This window comes from Cicer arietinum, chromosome 3, assembly GCF_000331145.2.
Source record: "Cicer arietinum cultivar CDC Frontier isolate Library 1 chromosome 3, Cicar.CDCFrontier_v2.0, whole genome shotgun sequence".
Lineage (NCBI taxonomy): Eukaryota > Viridiplantae > Streptophyta > Magnoliopsida > Fabales > Fabaceae > Cicer > Cicer arietinum.
In genome coordinates this window covers 32,905,580-32,921,484 of record NC_021162.2, presented here as the reverse complement: position 1 = coordinate 32,921,484, position 15,905 = coordinate 32,905,580, and the positions used below count along the sequence as shown (strand labels likewise).

At 30.7% G+C, this 15,905-nt stretch overlaps 1 protein-coding gene across 3 annotated transcripts; it reads left to right on the top strand.

The window, feature by feature from the left end:
* Window positions 1-11,093: 11,093 nt before the first annotated feature.
* On the top strand, window positions 11,094-15,342 carry LOC101495093 (uncharacterized). 3 transcript variants are annotated; one of them, XM_027330337.2, is made up of 4 exons: window positions 11,094-11,427; window positions 11,518-11,652; window positions 14,907-14,963; window positions 15,058-15,342. In XM_027330337.2, exons 1-4 carry the CDS (start codon window positions 11,377-11,379, stop codon window positions 15,238-15,240), a joined length of 426 nt encoding a protein of 141 aa, XP_027186138.1. In that variant the 5' UTR covers window positions 11,094-11,376; the 3' UTR covers window positions 15,241-15,342. The 3 variants fall into 3 exon arrangements, with proteins under 3 accessions (XP_027186138.1, XP_004514006.1, XP_004514008.1); XM_004513949.3 differs by having other exon boundaries at window positions 11,099-11,427; window positions 15,061-15,342; XM_004513951.4 differs by lacking the exon at window positions 14,907-14,963 and having other exon boundaries at window positions 11,135-11,427; window positions 15,061-15,342.
* Window positions 15,343-15,905: the final 563 nt, after the last annotated feature.

The window sequence follows — 15,905 nt, the reverse complement described above, 5'->3', positions numbered from 1 at the left end:
TGTGTGAATTAATTTTATTGTGAACAAATTGTTATAAATATTTATGTTTATGTAGTTAGCTCCTTGAGTCTCGAAAAGGAATCGAGACTGTTGGCACCGAGTTAGCGGTGGGGGGAACTCTGATATATTAATGTTGTTGTGGTGATTTATGGTTGAAAATTTTAGAGATTGAATATGGTGATTAATGTTTGGAAATTTTGGTGATTTATGTTAGGTGAAATTGATGTGTTCATAATTAATATTATGAATTTTTGAGATGAAATTTATGTGTGACTTGGTGAAAAATGAATTTAATTCAATTTAGGTGTGGATGAAATTTGGAGATGTGATTTATGTGTTGTTGTGGAAATTTAAATTGGTGTGAATAAATATGTTTGAGTATGCTCTGTGTGGTGTTTGAAAAATCATTAGTGTTAAATGAGTATTAAAAATGGGAAATCTTTTAATAACTGCGTTTACTTAATGTTTGTGGTGAAAAGAGTCAGAGTATGCTCATGTGTTTCATAGTACATGGTGACCGCGATGGGGCCATGGTGATAGTGGTGACCGTGATGGGCCACGGGATGATGCCATGTGAATTGTTGGTTCATCTTATCCTTGCGGGGATTGTCGCGTCGTGCTGATCTGTGAGAGATTGCACTCTAGAATGTGTTGATCTGTGAGCGATTGCACTCTAGAAAATTGTGCTGGTCTGTGAGCGACTGCACTCTTGTATGTCGTGCTGGTATGTGAGAGACTGCACGCTAGTAAATCGTGCTGATCCGTGAGAGATTGCACCTCGGTAATTAGTACTGGTTTGTGAGAGGCTGTACAATTATGATTTACGCCCCTCGAGGAGGGTTTTGGTTTGGAATTCCGGAATGATGCATTTTGGCATATACGCATTGCATTAGGGTGCTTGGCACGCGAGTCATGTTTGTTATACTTTGATAATTGTATATACATATTCGGTTGTTGTTGTGATTTGTCGTAATTACTTTGAGGTGTGAAGTTAGGTTGATGAAGTTTTGATGTATTTATGTGTTCATAATTGATTTAATGAATATTCGATGTGTGATTGAGGTGTGAATTTGTGGAGATTAATTTGGTGTTAATTATGTGTTCATAAAATTCAACACCACAACTCGTCCCCGTACAGACATAAACAACCATCTATAGGGATGACAACATAACCTGCACTCGCGGGCACCCACTGGAACTCGTCTTGATTTGGGCGGAAAAACCCGCTTTGATTGGGTGTGGAAGCGGGTTTTCTCCAAAATTAAAATTCGAAATGTGGGGCATAAACTTCATCCAAATGATCAATCCGAAAGCATCAAATGGACATTACTTCATCTTGGTGGCAATTGATTACTTTACCAAATAGGTAGAGGTCGCTTCATACGCCAATGTAACAAAAAATGTGGTAGTCAAATTCATAAAAAGAGAATTAATATTTCGTTATGGTCTACGAAGCAAGATCATTACTGACAATGCCATAAATCTGAATAACAAAATGATTGATGAATTGTGTCTCACCTTTAAATTCAACACCACAACTCGTCCCCGTACAGACCAAAAATGAATGGTGCAGTTGAAGCAGCAAATAAAAACATCAAATTTTTTTTCAAGAAATGGTTATAACATACAAAGATTTGCATGAGATGTTCTCGTTTGCACTACACGGGTATCGCACTTTGATACGTACTTCAACTGGGGCAACCCCTTTTTGCTTAGTACATGGGACGGAGGTTGTGCTACCTATTGAAGTAGAAATCTCCTCGCTAAGAGTATTAATGGAAGCTAAACTAGAGGAGTCAGAATGGGTACAAACACGTTTCGATTAATTGAATTTAATTGCAGAAAAAGGTTAACGGCTTTATGTCATGGGCAATTATATCAAAAAAGACTGAAAAAAGCGCATGAGAAAAAAAATACGTCCTCGAGAATAATGGGAAAGAGACCTGGAGCTAAAAAAGATCTTACCCGTTCTAAAAGATTATTGTGGGAAATTGACTCTTAACTATGAGGGTCCATACGTCGTGAAGAAAGCTTTCTCAGGTGGAGCTTTTATCATTACGAATATGGATGGAAAAGATTTAGCTCTTCTTGTAAACTCAGACGCCGTAAAAAAGTATTATGCTTAAATAATGAATTCCCGCTAGGTTGGAAACCTAAAAAGGTGACCAAGGCAAAAATTAGGATATACATAAATTAAAAAAAAAAAAAAAACATGCTAGGTTGAATATCTAAAAGAGCGACCTAGGCAAAAATTAAGCCACAAAAAAAAAAATACCCGCTAAGTTTAAAACCTGAAAGGGCGACCTAGGCAAAAATTATGGTACACAAAAAATATTTGTTGGGTTGAAAACCTGAAAGGGCGACCTAGACAAAGACTAGGGTAAAAAAAAAAACCCGCTATGTTGAAAACCTGAAAGGGTAACCTTATAAAAAATTAGGGTACACAAAAATTATTTGTTAGGTTGAAAACCCAAAAGGGCGACCTGAGAGAAGAAGAAAAACAACAACAACACAAAAAAAAAAAAAAACAAAGAATATATATTCGAAAAGACAAGATCAACAATATGGATCGGATTATGGCATGAGAAGTTAGTACAATCCACATTTGAATTACTAATAACCAAGTCGGGTCTTCCACCAATTTCATTTGTTTTATCTTATGTATATTTTTCAATATATTGATATATGTTGTTATCATTTTAATAATTTAACTCTCTTTTCTGAAGGCATCTTATGATTATCATGTATTGGAAAGTAAATCATATATCATACCCCGATATAATGAAACTAGATACAGTATAGGTTGTTTACAGTACAAGGCAGACGACAACATGAGATCCAACTTAAGATCACAATAATAAGAGAAAGAACGAAAGAAAAGGAGAAAATAGAAGAGGACAAAAAAGAGATCAAAGATATCAAGTTTAAGTGTTTTTTCTCATTCATGATTTAAATGGTCGTGTCCAATAAAAATATTAATAAAAACCAACATATTCACTCACTCACTCATGAATGAATGACATTTTATAAATTTAAAGCCGAGAAAACAACCCGCATGTTGAAGCCAGGAAAACGACTCACACCCGAAGACGAGAAAACGGCCCGCATGTTGAAGCCGGGAAAACGACTCGCACCCAAAGCTGAGAAAATGACTCGCACCCAAAGTCGAGAAAACAACCCGCATGTTGAAGCCAAGAAAACGACTCGCATCCGGGGCCGAGAAGTAGGGATGGGAATAGGCTAGGCCGTCCGTCAAGGACCTATGGTCTGGCCTGGCCTGACCTATTTAATAAAAAGGCTAGGCTTAGGCCATTTTTAAAGCATATTTATTTAAATAGGTCAGGCTCAGGCTTATAAAAAAGCCTATTAGGCCTGACAGGCCGGCCTATATATATTTTATTATTTATTAATATTATTTAGGCTAAATTACATTCGTGGTCCCTTAACTTAATTTCAAGTAACGTTTTATTCCCTTATCTTTTTTTTTTCGATTTAGTCCTTTGTTCCTAATAATATAAAATAAAGTATGAAAATAGGAGTTTATTTAAAGATTTGCGTTACGGATTTGATGAAATTGGTATTATATTGAAGAATATAATTAATTTTATGAGTTTTGATTGAATTTTTTTTTGAATTTTTGTTTAAAAAAGGACAACGTTGTTGAAATTTTAAAACATAAAATATCAAATTGTCATTTAAAATTAAAATAAAGGACTAAGTCGGGAAAAAAAAAGATAAAGGACTAAAACGTTACCTGAAATTAATTTAAGGGACCACGGATGTAATTTAGCCTATTATTTATTATTATTATATTAATAATATTATTTCCTATTTTAAATTCTATCAATTAAGCAATTACTCAGTAAACATTTCATATTAGTTGTTCCATATTAGGTAGTTATTTCATATTTGGTAGTTGTTTAATTAGTCAATCACTCAGTAGTCTTCCATATTTGTTTAAAAGGTAATAATGAGTGTGATTGTTTCAGAAAAAAAAAAAAATCTATTATTTGACACAAAAAATTATTTTTTAGGATTTAAAGGATGTTTGTTTCTTATTTTTTAAAAATTATTTTAAATAGGCTTTTATATATGCTTCCAAGTCAGGCCAGACTTTTAAAAAGGTTAGGCCAGGCCGAAAAAAAAGCCTATGATAGGTCGTAGGCCAGGCTTAGGCCTAAAAAATAAATTGTAGGTCAGGCTCAGGCCTTTCAAAGCCTGGCATGGTCTGGCCTATTCCCACCCCTACCGAGAAGCCCACATGTTGAAGCCTGGAAAATGACTCGCACCCGAAGCCGAGAAAACGACCCGCATATTGATGCCGGGAAAACGACTCGCACCCGAAGCCGAGAAAACGGCCCGCATGTTGAAGTCGGGAAAACGACTTGCACCCAAAGCCGAGAAAACGACTCGTACCTGAAGCCGAGAAAGTGACCCACATGTTGAAGCTGAGAAAACCACTCGCACTGAAGTCGAGAAAATGATTCACACCCAAAGTTGAGAAAACGATTAGTATCTTGAAATTGGGTAAAAGACTTACCAAAATCATATTCAGACAAAATTAGAGTTATCATATTTACTTATCACTTACTTTGATTCTCAAAGTAAATTTTAAGTAAATAGGGACAATTGTTGACACCTAATTTTGTCCGCTACTTTAAGATTTTTAATAAATATACAAAAGTTTAATAAAAAATAATAATGATAAAAATAATAATAAAAATAAATAGTTAGACCTTTAAATTTTAGAAAAATCATGGATGTGTTTGGTTTCTATTTGCCTCTGATGCCTTTTTAGAAATTTACACTATTTTTTAAATAAAAAAAAATAGAAAAAAAAAAACAAATGTATTTAATTGAATAAATGAATTGATGGTAATAAAAATGATCATGATGGTCATCATTTGAATGAAGAGAAACCGAAAAAAAAATGAATCAATGGTAATAAAAATCAGTATAATGGTGATCAATTGAATAGAAAAGAAACCGAAAAAAATGAATAAATGGTAATAAGAATCAGTATAATTGTGGTCAATTAAATGAAAAGAAACAAATTAATGAAAATCAATTGACAATTATTCACTTGTCTTTTGTAAACTACACCAAAAAAGTCTATAAAAAGTTTACAAGAAGTGTAGAATGGGAAGCACAATTGGAAACATAATTTGAGAGCACAAAAAAAAACAAGATTAATAGGCAAAAGAGGAGAAGAGAATCTGATCTTGAGAAAATCGGTCTAGCAAAAAAATAATTCAGCAGTAAGGTATCACTTTCTTATTGTTTTCTCTAATTTTCTGCTTATTAGTCTTTGTATTCTATCCTTTAAAAATATATTTTTTTTCTTTCTATTTTTTTTTTTATAAAAAATAAACTCATATGTTAAGCTTTCATTTTTTTTTTAAGTTTTTTTATTCATAAAATTGTTTTCTTTGCAACACAAAAATAATTAAAAAAAAAATATAACTAATTGATGTTTATAAAACAAGAAAATAAATTTCATCTTATTGTACTATAATAGAAAACTCATATCATGTTTTTATCAAATAACAAAAAAAATTATAACAACGAATAAATAGTTTTTTTGCTTAGAGTTAGAATTAATGGTCGCTGCTGCTGAATGAAATTCATTCTCGCTCGCTGCGCCACATCATTCACCCCCAATCGTTGATGGCCTTTGTGTCGCGACAGATCAAACAACGTACGAGCAGATCCTTTAACAGACCGCGTCACCGTCACGTCAATCTGTCTCGTTCACATACCGCCACGTTACATTATTTTCTAACAAAAACTATTTTTTCTTTACTTTAAAGCAAAAATAAAAGGTACAATCCATGAACAGACATCTCACCTATTTTTTCGTTATTATTATTATGCTTTTATTTTTGGATACGTATATAATAATTATTATAATAAAAAAATAATAAAAATAAAGTAATAATAAAATCGGACAACACACAAATATTTTCTACCCAAGAACTACGTGTGTTTTGATTTCTCTATTGCACCTGGGGACACGTAGGAGCAAGGTTTTTCCCTTGTCAAACCAAATTAATAAAAAAAAGATTTTTCCGTTTTATTAATGTAGATAATTTATTTTCTTTTTTTATATTATTTTTTAGGGGCAAAATAAATAATTAAATAAATAAATAATATGTATACAATTAATTATAGGGTAACCATTTTAACAGACAATGTAGGGTAATATTATTTCCTTTATTCATAATCGACTCCCGAATCCTTTTTTTTTTTTTGTTCAATAACTTTATTTTAGGTTTTATCTAATTTTTCCTTTTAAAAAAAATAAAATTGGTGGCGACTTCTTTTTTCGTGGACAAACCGAACGCGACACATTGGAATGTTGAAAATGAATTTTGAGGTATCTTTGTGGTACTACATATATAAGGCTTTGTTTTGGAGGTGACAAACCTATTTTGGTGGGGTACTCCGACTTAGATATGGCTAGAGATATTGATTCGAGGAAGTCCACTTTAGGCTACATGATTAAATTTGCAGAGAGAGTTGTGGCTTGGCAGTCCATATTACATAAATGTGTAGCATTGTCTACAACTGAGGCAGAGTTATTGCCATTACCAAAGCATGCAAAGAAATTCTTGCAGGAGCTTGGGTTTATTTAGGAAAAATATATATTATTTGTCGATAGTCAAAGTGGAATTCATCTTGGTAAGAATTCGACATTTGATAGTTGGTCCAAACACATTGATGTCAGTTATAATTGGATATGCGATGTTTTGGAAGCTAAATTTGTTGGAATTGGCTAAAGTTCATACGAATTATAATGGTTTTGATATGATGACTAAAACATTACCAAAAAGGAAGTTTGAAACTTGTTGTGATATCATTGGTTTAGTGGTTATCTTCACATAGTTGTAAGGGAGAGATATGTTAGATATTAGACTCCCTTCCTATGTGGAGAAAGGCCCAAATGATTTAGTCCTATGTGTCTCACTTATTCAAGTAGAGATGAGTCAGATTAGGATTGTAAGAGATAATATTTTGAAATGAAAAAAGCAGTCACCAAAAGATAGAAGAGAAGAGTAAACTCTATTCCTAATTTTATCAAACTAGACTCAGAAAAACATTGATAGCACTTCGTTAACCGTTGGATCAGGTTGATTCTTGGACAACATATTCACAACATGTAGGTCTTCATTTTCAATGGTCGGATTGACGAAACGACGTGTGAAAAAGGAGAAATAGTGCTCGCATAGTACCAGTTTTTTGGGTGTTTATCATCTTCTTGTTTTTCATTTGTAAGGTTTAATGCTTTATTTTTTTGGCTAGTTGTAGGCACAATTTGTGCATCATTTTAAGACTCTCTTGTACCCTTATTTAATTATAGTGAAGCTATTTCTTTGGTCTGAAAGAACCGTGATTTTTTACCCTTGCATTGAGGGGTTTTCTACATTAAAATATTGGTGTTTTTTACGCGTTTTTATTTGATCAATTTATTATCATATATTTGTTGATGTTCATCACAAGTTTGGAGAATTTTATATCTGTTGTGTATTGTTTGTTATCGTGTTTCTATTTTTATTCTCATCAAATTCAATAGAAAAAATAAAATTGTGTAGTTTCTTTTTTTTTTTAAATTAAATAAGTTGTTGCCACTTGTCAATTGTCATGGAATATGGAGAAATTAATTATTATTGTTCTGAACATATACTCTCTCAGGTTTCTCAGGTTTCGATCATAAGTAATAGCAAATTAGTCTTTTATGATTCAAAATATAAGCAACTTTCAACAATCTTTACTATATTAAATATTATTTTTTCCATAAAAGCCTTCATTCAATTTAAATTTTTCTACTTCTATTTTCAATGCCATAATTAATGTTTTTATATTTACAAAGTATTCTAAGGGTAATTTTGGAAGTTGATTTATTTATTTTTCAATATCAATAAAAATTGGTTGATTTTTTAATATGCAGGTAAATTTTTTTTTTCTTGGAGGGAGTATATTTGGTTCTTAGAAGTACAAGCAAATAGTTTATTTAAGTTTAATTTTTATTTTTGTCTATGCATGTGTGAGACATTGTCAATAATATAATTAAAAAAAAGTTGAATTCAAATTGTAGACACAATATTTGACATGTATCTACGGTGAATAGTATATTTTTTTTAAATCAATTTTCTTTTCAGTCTTTGCATGATCGATATGCTCAATTCCAATTTTAAAAAAAAAAAAAATTGATCATTTTGAATTATATTTTTAAGGCTATGACCATTTCTTGATCTAACTTGTGTTTTTGAGTGTTTTAAGATTGATAACATGAATTGACTTTAATCTAAGTATCTCAATTTTTGCAAGATCGTTATGCTCAAGTCCAATTTGAAAATAAAATTAATTTTAAATTTGGACTCTAAATAGGTTTATTGAGTGGTTCTAGGTCAATTAGGTAGAGTTTGTTGAGCCAAATAAGGATCCAAGTTGTGTAGATAAATTCGGGATATATTTAAAACTAAAAATCTTAGTTTTTATTACAACGGCAACAACTACAATGCTTCACTGTTATGACCATAACTTGAGCTACAAGAGTCTTTTGATGTGTTCTTAATGGCGTTGGAAATCTAAGACAAAATCGTACAATATTAGTGACATAAATAGCCTTAAGCTAATCCGAAATCTAAACATGATAAAAATGCATTTGAAGTTTCAAATGATACATAAAGATCACTATTTGAGTTCCTTTGATTCTAAAAGTATATATAGTGTTATAGATATTGAATTGGGGTCCAATTAAGCACAATTGGAATATAAGATGAATGACTACAACATTAACCACGTGGACTTATTCTTATTTAATCATTAAATAGAGCTAAATATATAAATTGAAAGATTTGGTTTAGCTATTAAATTTTGTATCAAATTAAGAATAATACAAAATTCATGGTTGTAACAATCTTAACATCTATTATACGTGATAAAATGAGATTGTCATGATACTTTTCTGATTCAAGAGCATCTGTAGATATTGAGAATTGGAGTATCAACAAAGACATACAAAACTATATAAATAAATAAAATTAGTTTTGATATCTATCAAAATACTAAGTATAAGAAAAATTGTAATTAAAGAAGAATGCGTGAAAGTGTCCAACCTTATAAAAAAGGGACACGTCGATATTTAACATATAAGGTATAGTTAAGAAAGGACAATGTAGTGCAACAATTATAACTGATTTACAAAAAAAGTAATTGAACTCTACAGGTCATGTGACTCAATTCATAAGTTTTCAAGAATCGAGGATTTCAATCTCGAGTTGCATGAATCCGTTTATTCTGTGTAAGTCAACTTATCAACTTCTAGGGAGTTTGATAAGTCGATTCATACATTACATAAAATTGATTCATCTATGTCAAACATCTTGAATTGATTTAAGGACCTTTGTAAATCGATTTACATGAATATGAGTTGATTTATGAAGTCAAAAATTGATCTGAAAATGTTTTTAGTACATTGCATGACTTTCAAACATATTTTCTTATTTAAGAACTTTAGTGGATATTTAGAATTGAAAAATCAACAAATATACACAAGTTTTAACATACATCAAAACATTAAATTTGTCGTTAGAAAAGATCAACTCAAAATTTTGTACCTTCTATTAATTTTTAACGAGTAACTTTTATGTTATGTTTAAAAGTTTGAGAAAAAAAAAAGAGGGTTTTGTGATTAAAGGAGATAGTAAAAGATAAAAGAATGATGGGTATTTCCAACACTTAGTACAATTTATTTTTCATTAGACTAGAATCCCTCGACATGAAGAACTACAAAAATTCATTTGGAAGAGACTTTTGATAATTTTTAAGAGTTTGAATAGATTTTCAAATTCATGACTTTTCTTGATAATATTTTCAAAACAAAAATTTTAGTACTCATTGCAAAGTATTTTCACTTTATAATTTTGAGTATTATATACCCTTTATAAATAAAAGATATTAACTTATCGAATAATTAAATTATCCAACAAATTAACTAAAATTAGATAGTTATAAACCAAAAAACAAAAAAAAACTTTAAATAGTTATAAATTATGTAATCATTTCAATATCTGATTTATTATAATATTATTTTTTGTTTTTAAAATAAAGAATTTGAGTTAAGAAACATTCTAAGGTAGAGATAACATTAGGGTTAAAAAAATGATTTATTTTACCTCATCCTAAAAGTATTAATGGTGTTCGAATCGACTACATATAAATTTAAATATATTTTTTAATATAAAATCAAATCATTGTAGTTGACATTATTTTTTGTTTTATATATTGTTTTATTTTAGAGTTAATTAATTTTTTAGCTTTAAAAAGTTTTATATTTTTAGTTTTAGTCTTTATAAAAAAATTCTTCATCTATAATCTCAATATATTTTCAAATTTTATTTTAAGTATGTATTTTTAAGTTAACTCCGGTTTATAGTTCAAATTTTAAATAACTTTTTTCATGCATATTTAGAACATTATAAGAATATTTCATACAAAAATTTAATTTTTTTTAATAAATAATCAATTAAATATAATTTTTTAAACTTAAAATTATATTTAATTCATCTAGTTTTCAATTCAAGAGTAATGTGTATGCTTCTTTCTCCGTTTTGCTTAATTGAATTGGTATTGGAGTGTGCATTTGACATGACAGAGGTCGTTTTGTGTTTGAAAAAAATGGAATGGTTTTTCCCTTTATGCTATGTGTTTGAGAATGAAGCTAGTGGGATTCATATTCCTTTGAAATAGGTTTGTGAACTCCATTTAGAAGCAGTGGATTTTGAGTTGGATTCAAATGTGTCGTGGACAAGTTCTGTTTTAATGATGAAGACATTTCAAAGTTAGGTGCAATTATTTGTAAATGTCGAATTATTTTCTTTACTTTTGAAAACTCCATGATTAAATTTGTTATGGGACAAGTCAATGAGATATTTCATAAATTGACAAAAGTAGCTCAAGCTTTAGTTAGACGCCATATATTTCTTGATAATCTCTCATTGTATCCAAAATATTATTGTTAATGGAATAACCACTTGAGTAAAAGCAAAAACAAATGTAAAAATCAAAAAGTTATATATTTATGAGGATTTAAACAAAAAAGAAGTTTACAAGAATTAAAAAGATACATATTTATTATGACCAAAAATATATTTGGTTTGACGGTGAAAACAGCACCAACAGAAACGGCTTTGAAAATTTTGAGACGCTGTCGCTGTCGCACCATTAAACAAAAAATCTGGATTTGTGGTGAGAAAAAAAAAACAATTATTTCAAGCTGCGCTCATCGTTTGGGATCGTGGAATAAACAAACTGATAAACAAAAGGAGCAATTTTCTTTTTGTTTTTTCTTTAAAAAAGAAAAGGATTTGGAGAATGGCATTGGCGTGGTCGAACATGAACATAGGTCTCGGTTCATACAAGAAGGTGCGTACTGTCTGTATGTATTTTTTATTTTTATTTAATTGATTTTCTGTGTCATGGCTTTTCACACCGTTTCTTTCTTGTTTTCACCAGACGATGTCGTTTGAGGTATCGTGCAGTAGAAAGAGAGACAGAGACAGAGAACGAGGTAGTAATAACATCCACCCATACAAAGTGGTTGAGATTACTCCTCCACCCAAATCTCTTGGCGTTCGTTGCCTTCCCCCCGTAAGCTCCCAGCCATCCCATTCATTTTTCACTATTTTTTTTATAGCAATTCGTATCAAGTATATTAACTTGTTGTAATCTTTATTAATCAAATATCTTCATAATTTTATTTTTAAAATAAATAAATCTAATTGCAATCTCAAATGATATCGTCTTCGGCCAAATCAATTATATTTTTCATTTATTTACTCTCTCCGGAAATTGTATCCGTAAAGTTGACGTATTTGATTAAAACTTAAGATTAGTTACATCAATTTTGTATATACATTTTTTCTTATATTTCAGTCCAAGGTAGTATGTGTTATATTTACCTTAATTTAGAATTAAAATAGAAAAATTGTTGCTATAAGTGTGAGTAAGGTGTTTTTGGTTCGAGGTAGATGAAGGAGAGGGGAGGGAAAGTTTTTAATTTTCTTGTGTGGTTCACTTTTTAAAACGGGAGGAGAGTGGATCAAAGTCCCTTCTAGACCCACTTTTTGCTTCTTCCATATTGGGAGATTTGGAGGGAAGGAGAGATAACTAAAAAGAGTTGCATATCATTTTAAATCACTCTCCTCTGTTGACCAAAATATGTCTCTACTTTTCTTTTCTCTTCTCCATTAAAATCCCTCTCCTCCCTCCCCTTCATTGAACCAAACAAACCCTAACAGTCTCACATTAGATGGAAAAATGGATATTGAACACCGTATAAGCGAGAAGATCCATATACTCAATGACGTTCAGTGTTGGGTGAATGTGTGGTGTCTAACCTACTTCCAGTTGTGTAGTTGCTATTAACTCAATGTGATGATCTTCAACTACGCATCACCTAAAATGATTAGTGAAGATAAGTATCTCGTACACTACACCCAATTTGTCTCTAAAATGACAAGAATATATTCAATTCACTATTTATTTAATTTAAAATGTATTGTAATCTTAACACACAAATGATCAAGGCCTCAAACCTGATATTTTTACCCGCAACTGGAGGGAAGTAACATGTTTTTAGATTTCTGCTATTAAGAACATTTGTGTATTTTAATAGCATTAAGGTCATGAGCCACATACCCGAAGATGGAATCTCTTTCTTGGAATTCATGTCTAGGATAAATTTAATAATGTCTGATAATATACTCAACATTCTCTTATTTTGAATCTTTTAATTGAAGTAACTATAGTTTATTCTTTGGTATGAGAATATGATTATTGTTTAATAAGTGATGGGGTTAGCTGCATAGGAGAGCAATAGAGAGGACTCCTACATATTACAAGAGCTGGTTATTTTCATAATGTTTATACAAATAAGACTTAATTATTAGGAATCACAATTCACAGGATCAAAGAGATAAAGGTTAATCTCATAAGAAAAATAAGCATTAGAGCTTGATAGATAATTAAAACTCAGAAGGTTTCATATTGAATAAAAGATAGTGAAAATGTTTACCCTTGACTCTTTATATAGTGTTTAGAAGAATATTAACGAATTAACTAAAAACACAACTAACTAAAACTCTAACTAACTTTGTAATTCTAACATCTAACTAACTTTGTAATTCTAACACTAATCATGTATTGATGTGTTACTAACATTAACTTGACACTTCTATTTTTACTATAATTCAACATAAAAAAATTCCTCTTAATACATGAATAACTCTGATATTCTATTCTAATAACTATTAAAATGTAACCAGTGGACAAACATTGAAGGTTCATATAAAGGCCCTACTTACCAACATATTATTGATAAAAAGGGTACTTTCAAGTAATGATGTAATGCCTTTGGTTCAGTGGACTTATATAAAGTATTTGATGAATACTAGTGACCTTATAATATTGCATGTGCTACTTGCTTTTAGATCAGTGGAACTTTTTGGACCTTACAACATCATAAAAGTTTGGGAAAGTTCTTTGGTTCTAGAGTTGTGATCTCGAAAACAATTTGTCCATTTGATATTAAAGAAAATCTATGAAGGACGACCAAAAGAGAATGAAATCTCCAAAGGAATTTCATTCTACATGATTATTGGCTGAAATCATATTTAAGGATTCTCATTACAAGTCATGAAGTTTGAGACTTGGAAATGTTTTGAAGCTACCAGTGTACTTTTCTAAAAACATTTTTTAAGTTTTCATTTATATTCTCGTATGTTTATTAATTGAAAAATGAACACAGGAAACATGGAAAGTAAATGGATCATAATAGCGAGTTGGGGTCCCTTCTTGAAATAATTTGAACTGATGTACTAAACACTAATTTGTGACAGGAACTATTTTATTGAAGAGGAAAAACTGTCAATAATTAATTTCCTATGGTGAACCATTAGCCTGCTTATTGAATGGGCTTATATATCTTTAAATACATGGAGTATTTCTTCGTTCAAGGATACTTCTGCAAGTGAAAAAAGGATACCTTAAACAGTATTTTCTATTCTAGGATACAACTATGGTACAAGTCTCTAATATTAATGGGATGGAAACTATCCATTGAAATTTAAAGTCCATCAATCTGTTTGGACTCTTTATTGAGCCCTTTTTTATTGGAATTTGCTTCTCATTAGGAGGAGTGAGTGCCACTGGCTTGGAGGTTATATGCCTACATAAAAAATTATGTAAACGGAAATTTTTTAGCTCTTCACATTTTTTCCTAAAATTGACCTTTGCAGAATGGATGAATAAAGTTGTGTATTATAGTCTTTCATATGAAAACATGTGATGAAAGATGCAATCATTTCTAAAAGGCAGGCAGGTATATAATTGAAGACAACCCATGTGTTGGACCCTTAAAACACAAAACGTAAAAGGATAATAAAATTCAAAAATGATTAATTTTATAAGTTTGAGGTTTGTAGCTGTGATTGCTTCTTTTGGATCTACTATTTTTTTTTCTTTTTTCTACCAAGTGGTTAGACTCAAATGATTTTTGAGATTCAGTGAAAGTCGAAATGCTTGGGAGTACCGGAGTGCAAACTCTGAACGGAATAGTTATTGGTTAGGTTTTACTTACCTCCCAGGTGAACTTCAGATTACCAGGACCTCTTTCTCTTGGGAACCAAAGTGTTTAAAATAAAATGAAAGAACATTATAAGTGAAGGAAGATGGGTCCATCTGAGATGAGAAATTGAAGCAAGCTGTTTGGTTAACTAGCTGTGATTGTTCCTTACTTTAATGGTTCTAAAAGCAGAAACGTTTTGGTAGATTTTTCATTTGAACTTTTCATGCCTTATTTGGTAAAGCAATATTTGATCACCTGTCATGTCTTCTATTATTAGCCTCTTGATTCAATAATGCATACCAGTGATCCAACACATCTTTATTTTTGTTGGAAGGTATGATTCGTTCTAACTGTTAGAAAGGAAAAAGAAACATGACATATTCAGTTGCATCAAAGTAATATCATTTCTTTTTTCTTCTTCTTTAAAGCAGAACTTGCAGTGTGGGGAGAGTGTCACAATTGAAGGACAAGCTTATACTATTTCAGCTGTAACACTTCGATATCAGCTTCGCAAAGGGAAATACGAACAACGTGAGAAGAGACTCGATGTTTTGTCCACAGGAAGATACTTAGTGAATTTGTATTTAGAAAATTTATTAGAACAATCTTGATGAGTATTCTAGTTTGATCTCCAATATGTAATTCCTTGATTATGTCTTTCTTCTTTAATTACTTTCAGAACCAATGGCAAATTAGAAAAGCTTTCATGTCAATTAATATATTTTCAAAAAGATAAAATTGGCTAGCACCACATATGAGTAAAATCAGAATTCTCAAAGTGCTAAAAAGTAAAAACCTTCTCCATGTCTTGTAAGAATTGAGTTATTAATATTATCATTGTTGTTGAAAGCTCACATTGAATGTGATCTTGTCTAAAAAATAGTTTATAAGTGGGAAGCGTTCTTCACATTATAATTCAATTTTGTATAATTGAATTGTATTTAATTCAAATTTAAATATTAAGATTTTATCAAAATTTAAGTTAAAAAAAAAAAGTATTGAAGCCACTTTAAGATTGGTTGTTCCAACCCTTTTTCGGGATAAAAAGATTGTATTTATGTTATCTAATGAACTCTTCTATCTTGGTAACAAAAAATTCTTGACTCAAGCCAAATTCAGATTCAGGCTTTTTTCGTAGTGTAGTAAATTTTCAACATACAGGTGTTTAGCCAGCACTGTGGGGACCACTGCAAGTTCTCACGTGCACAACCGGCAAGAATGTCAGACTCCTTTATCATGTAGGATCCTAAAGCATTCATATATTAAGCAGAGTAGC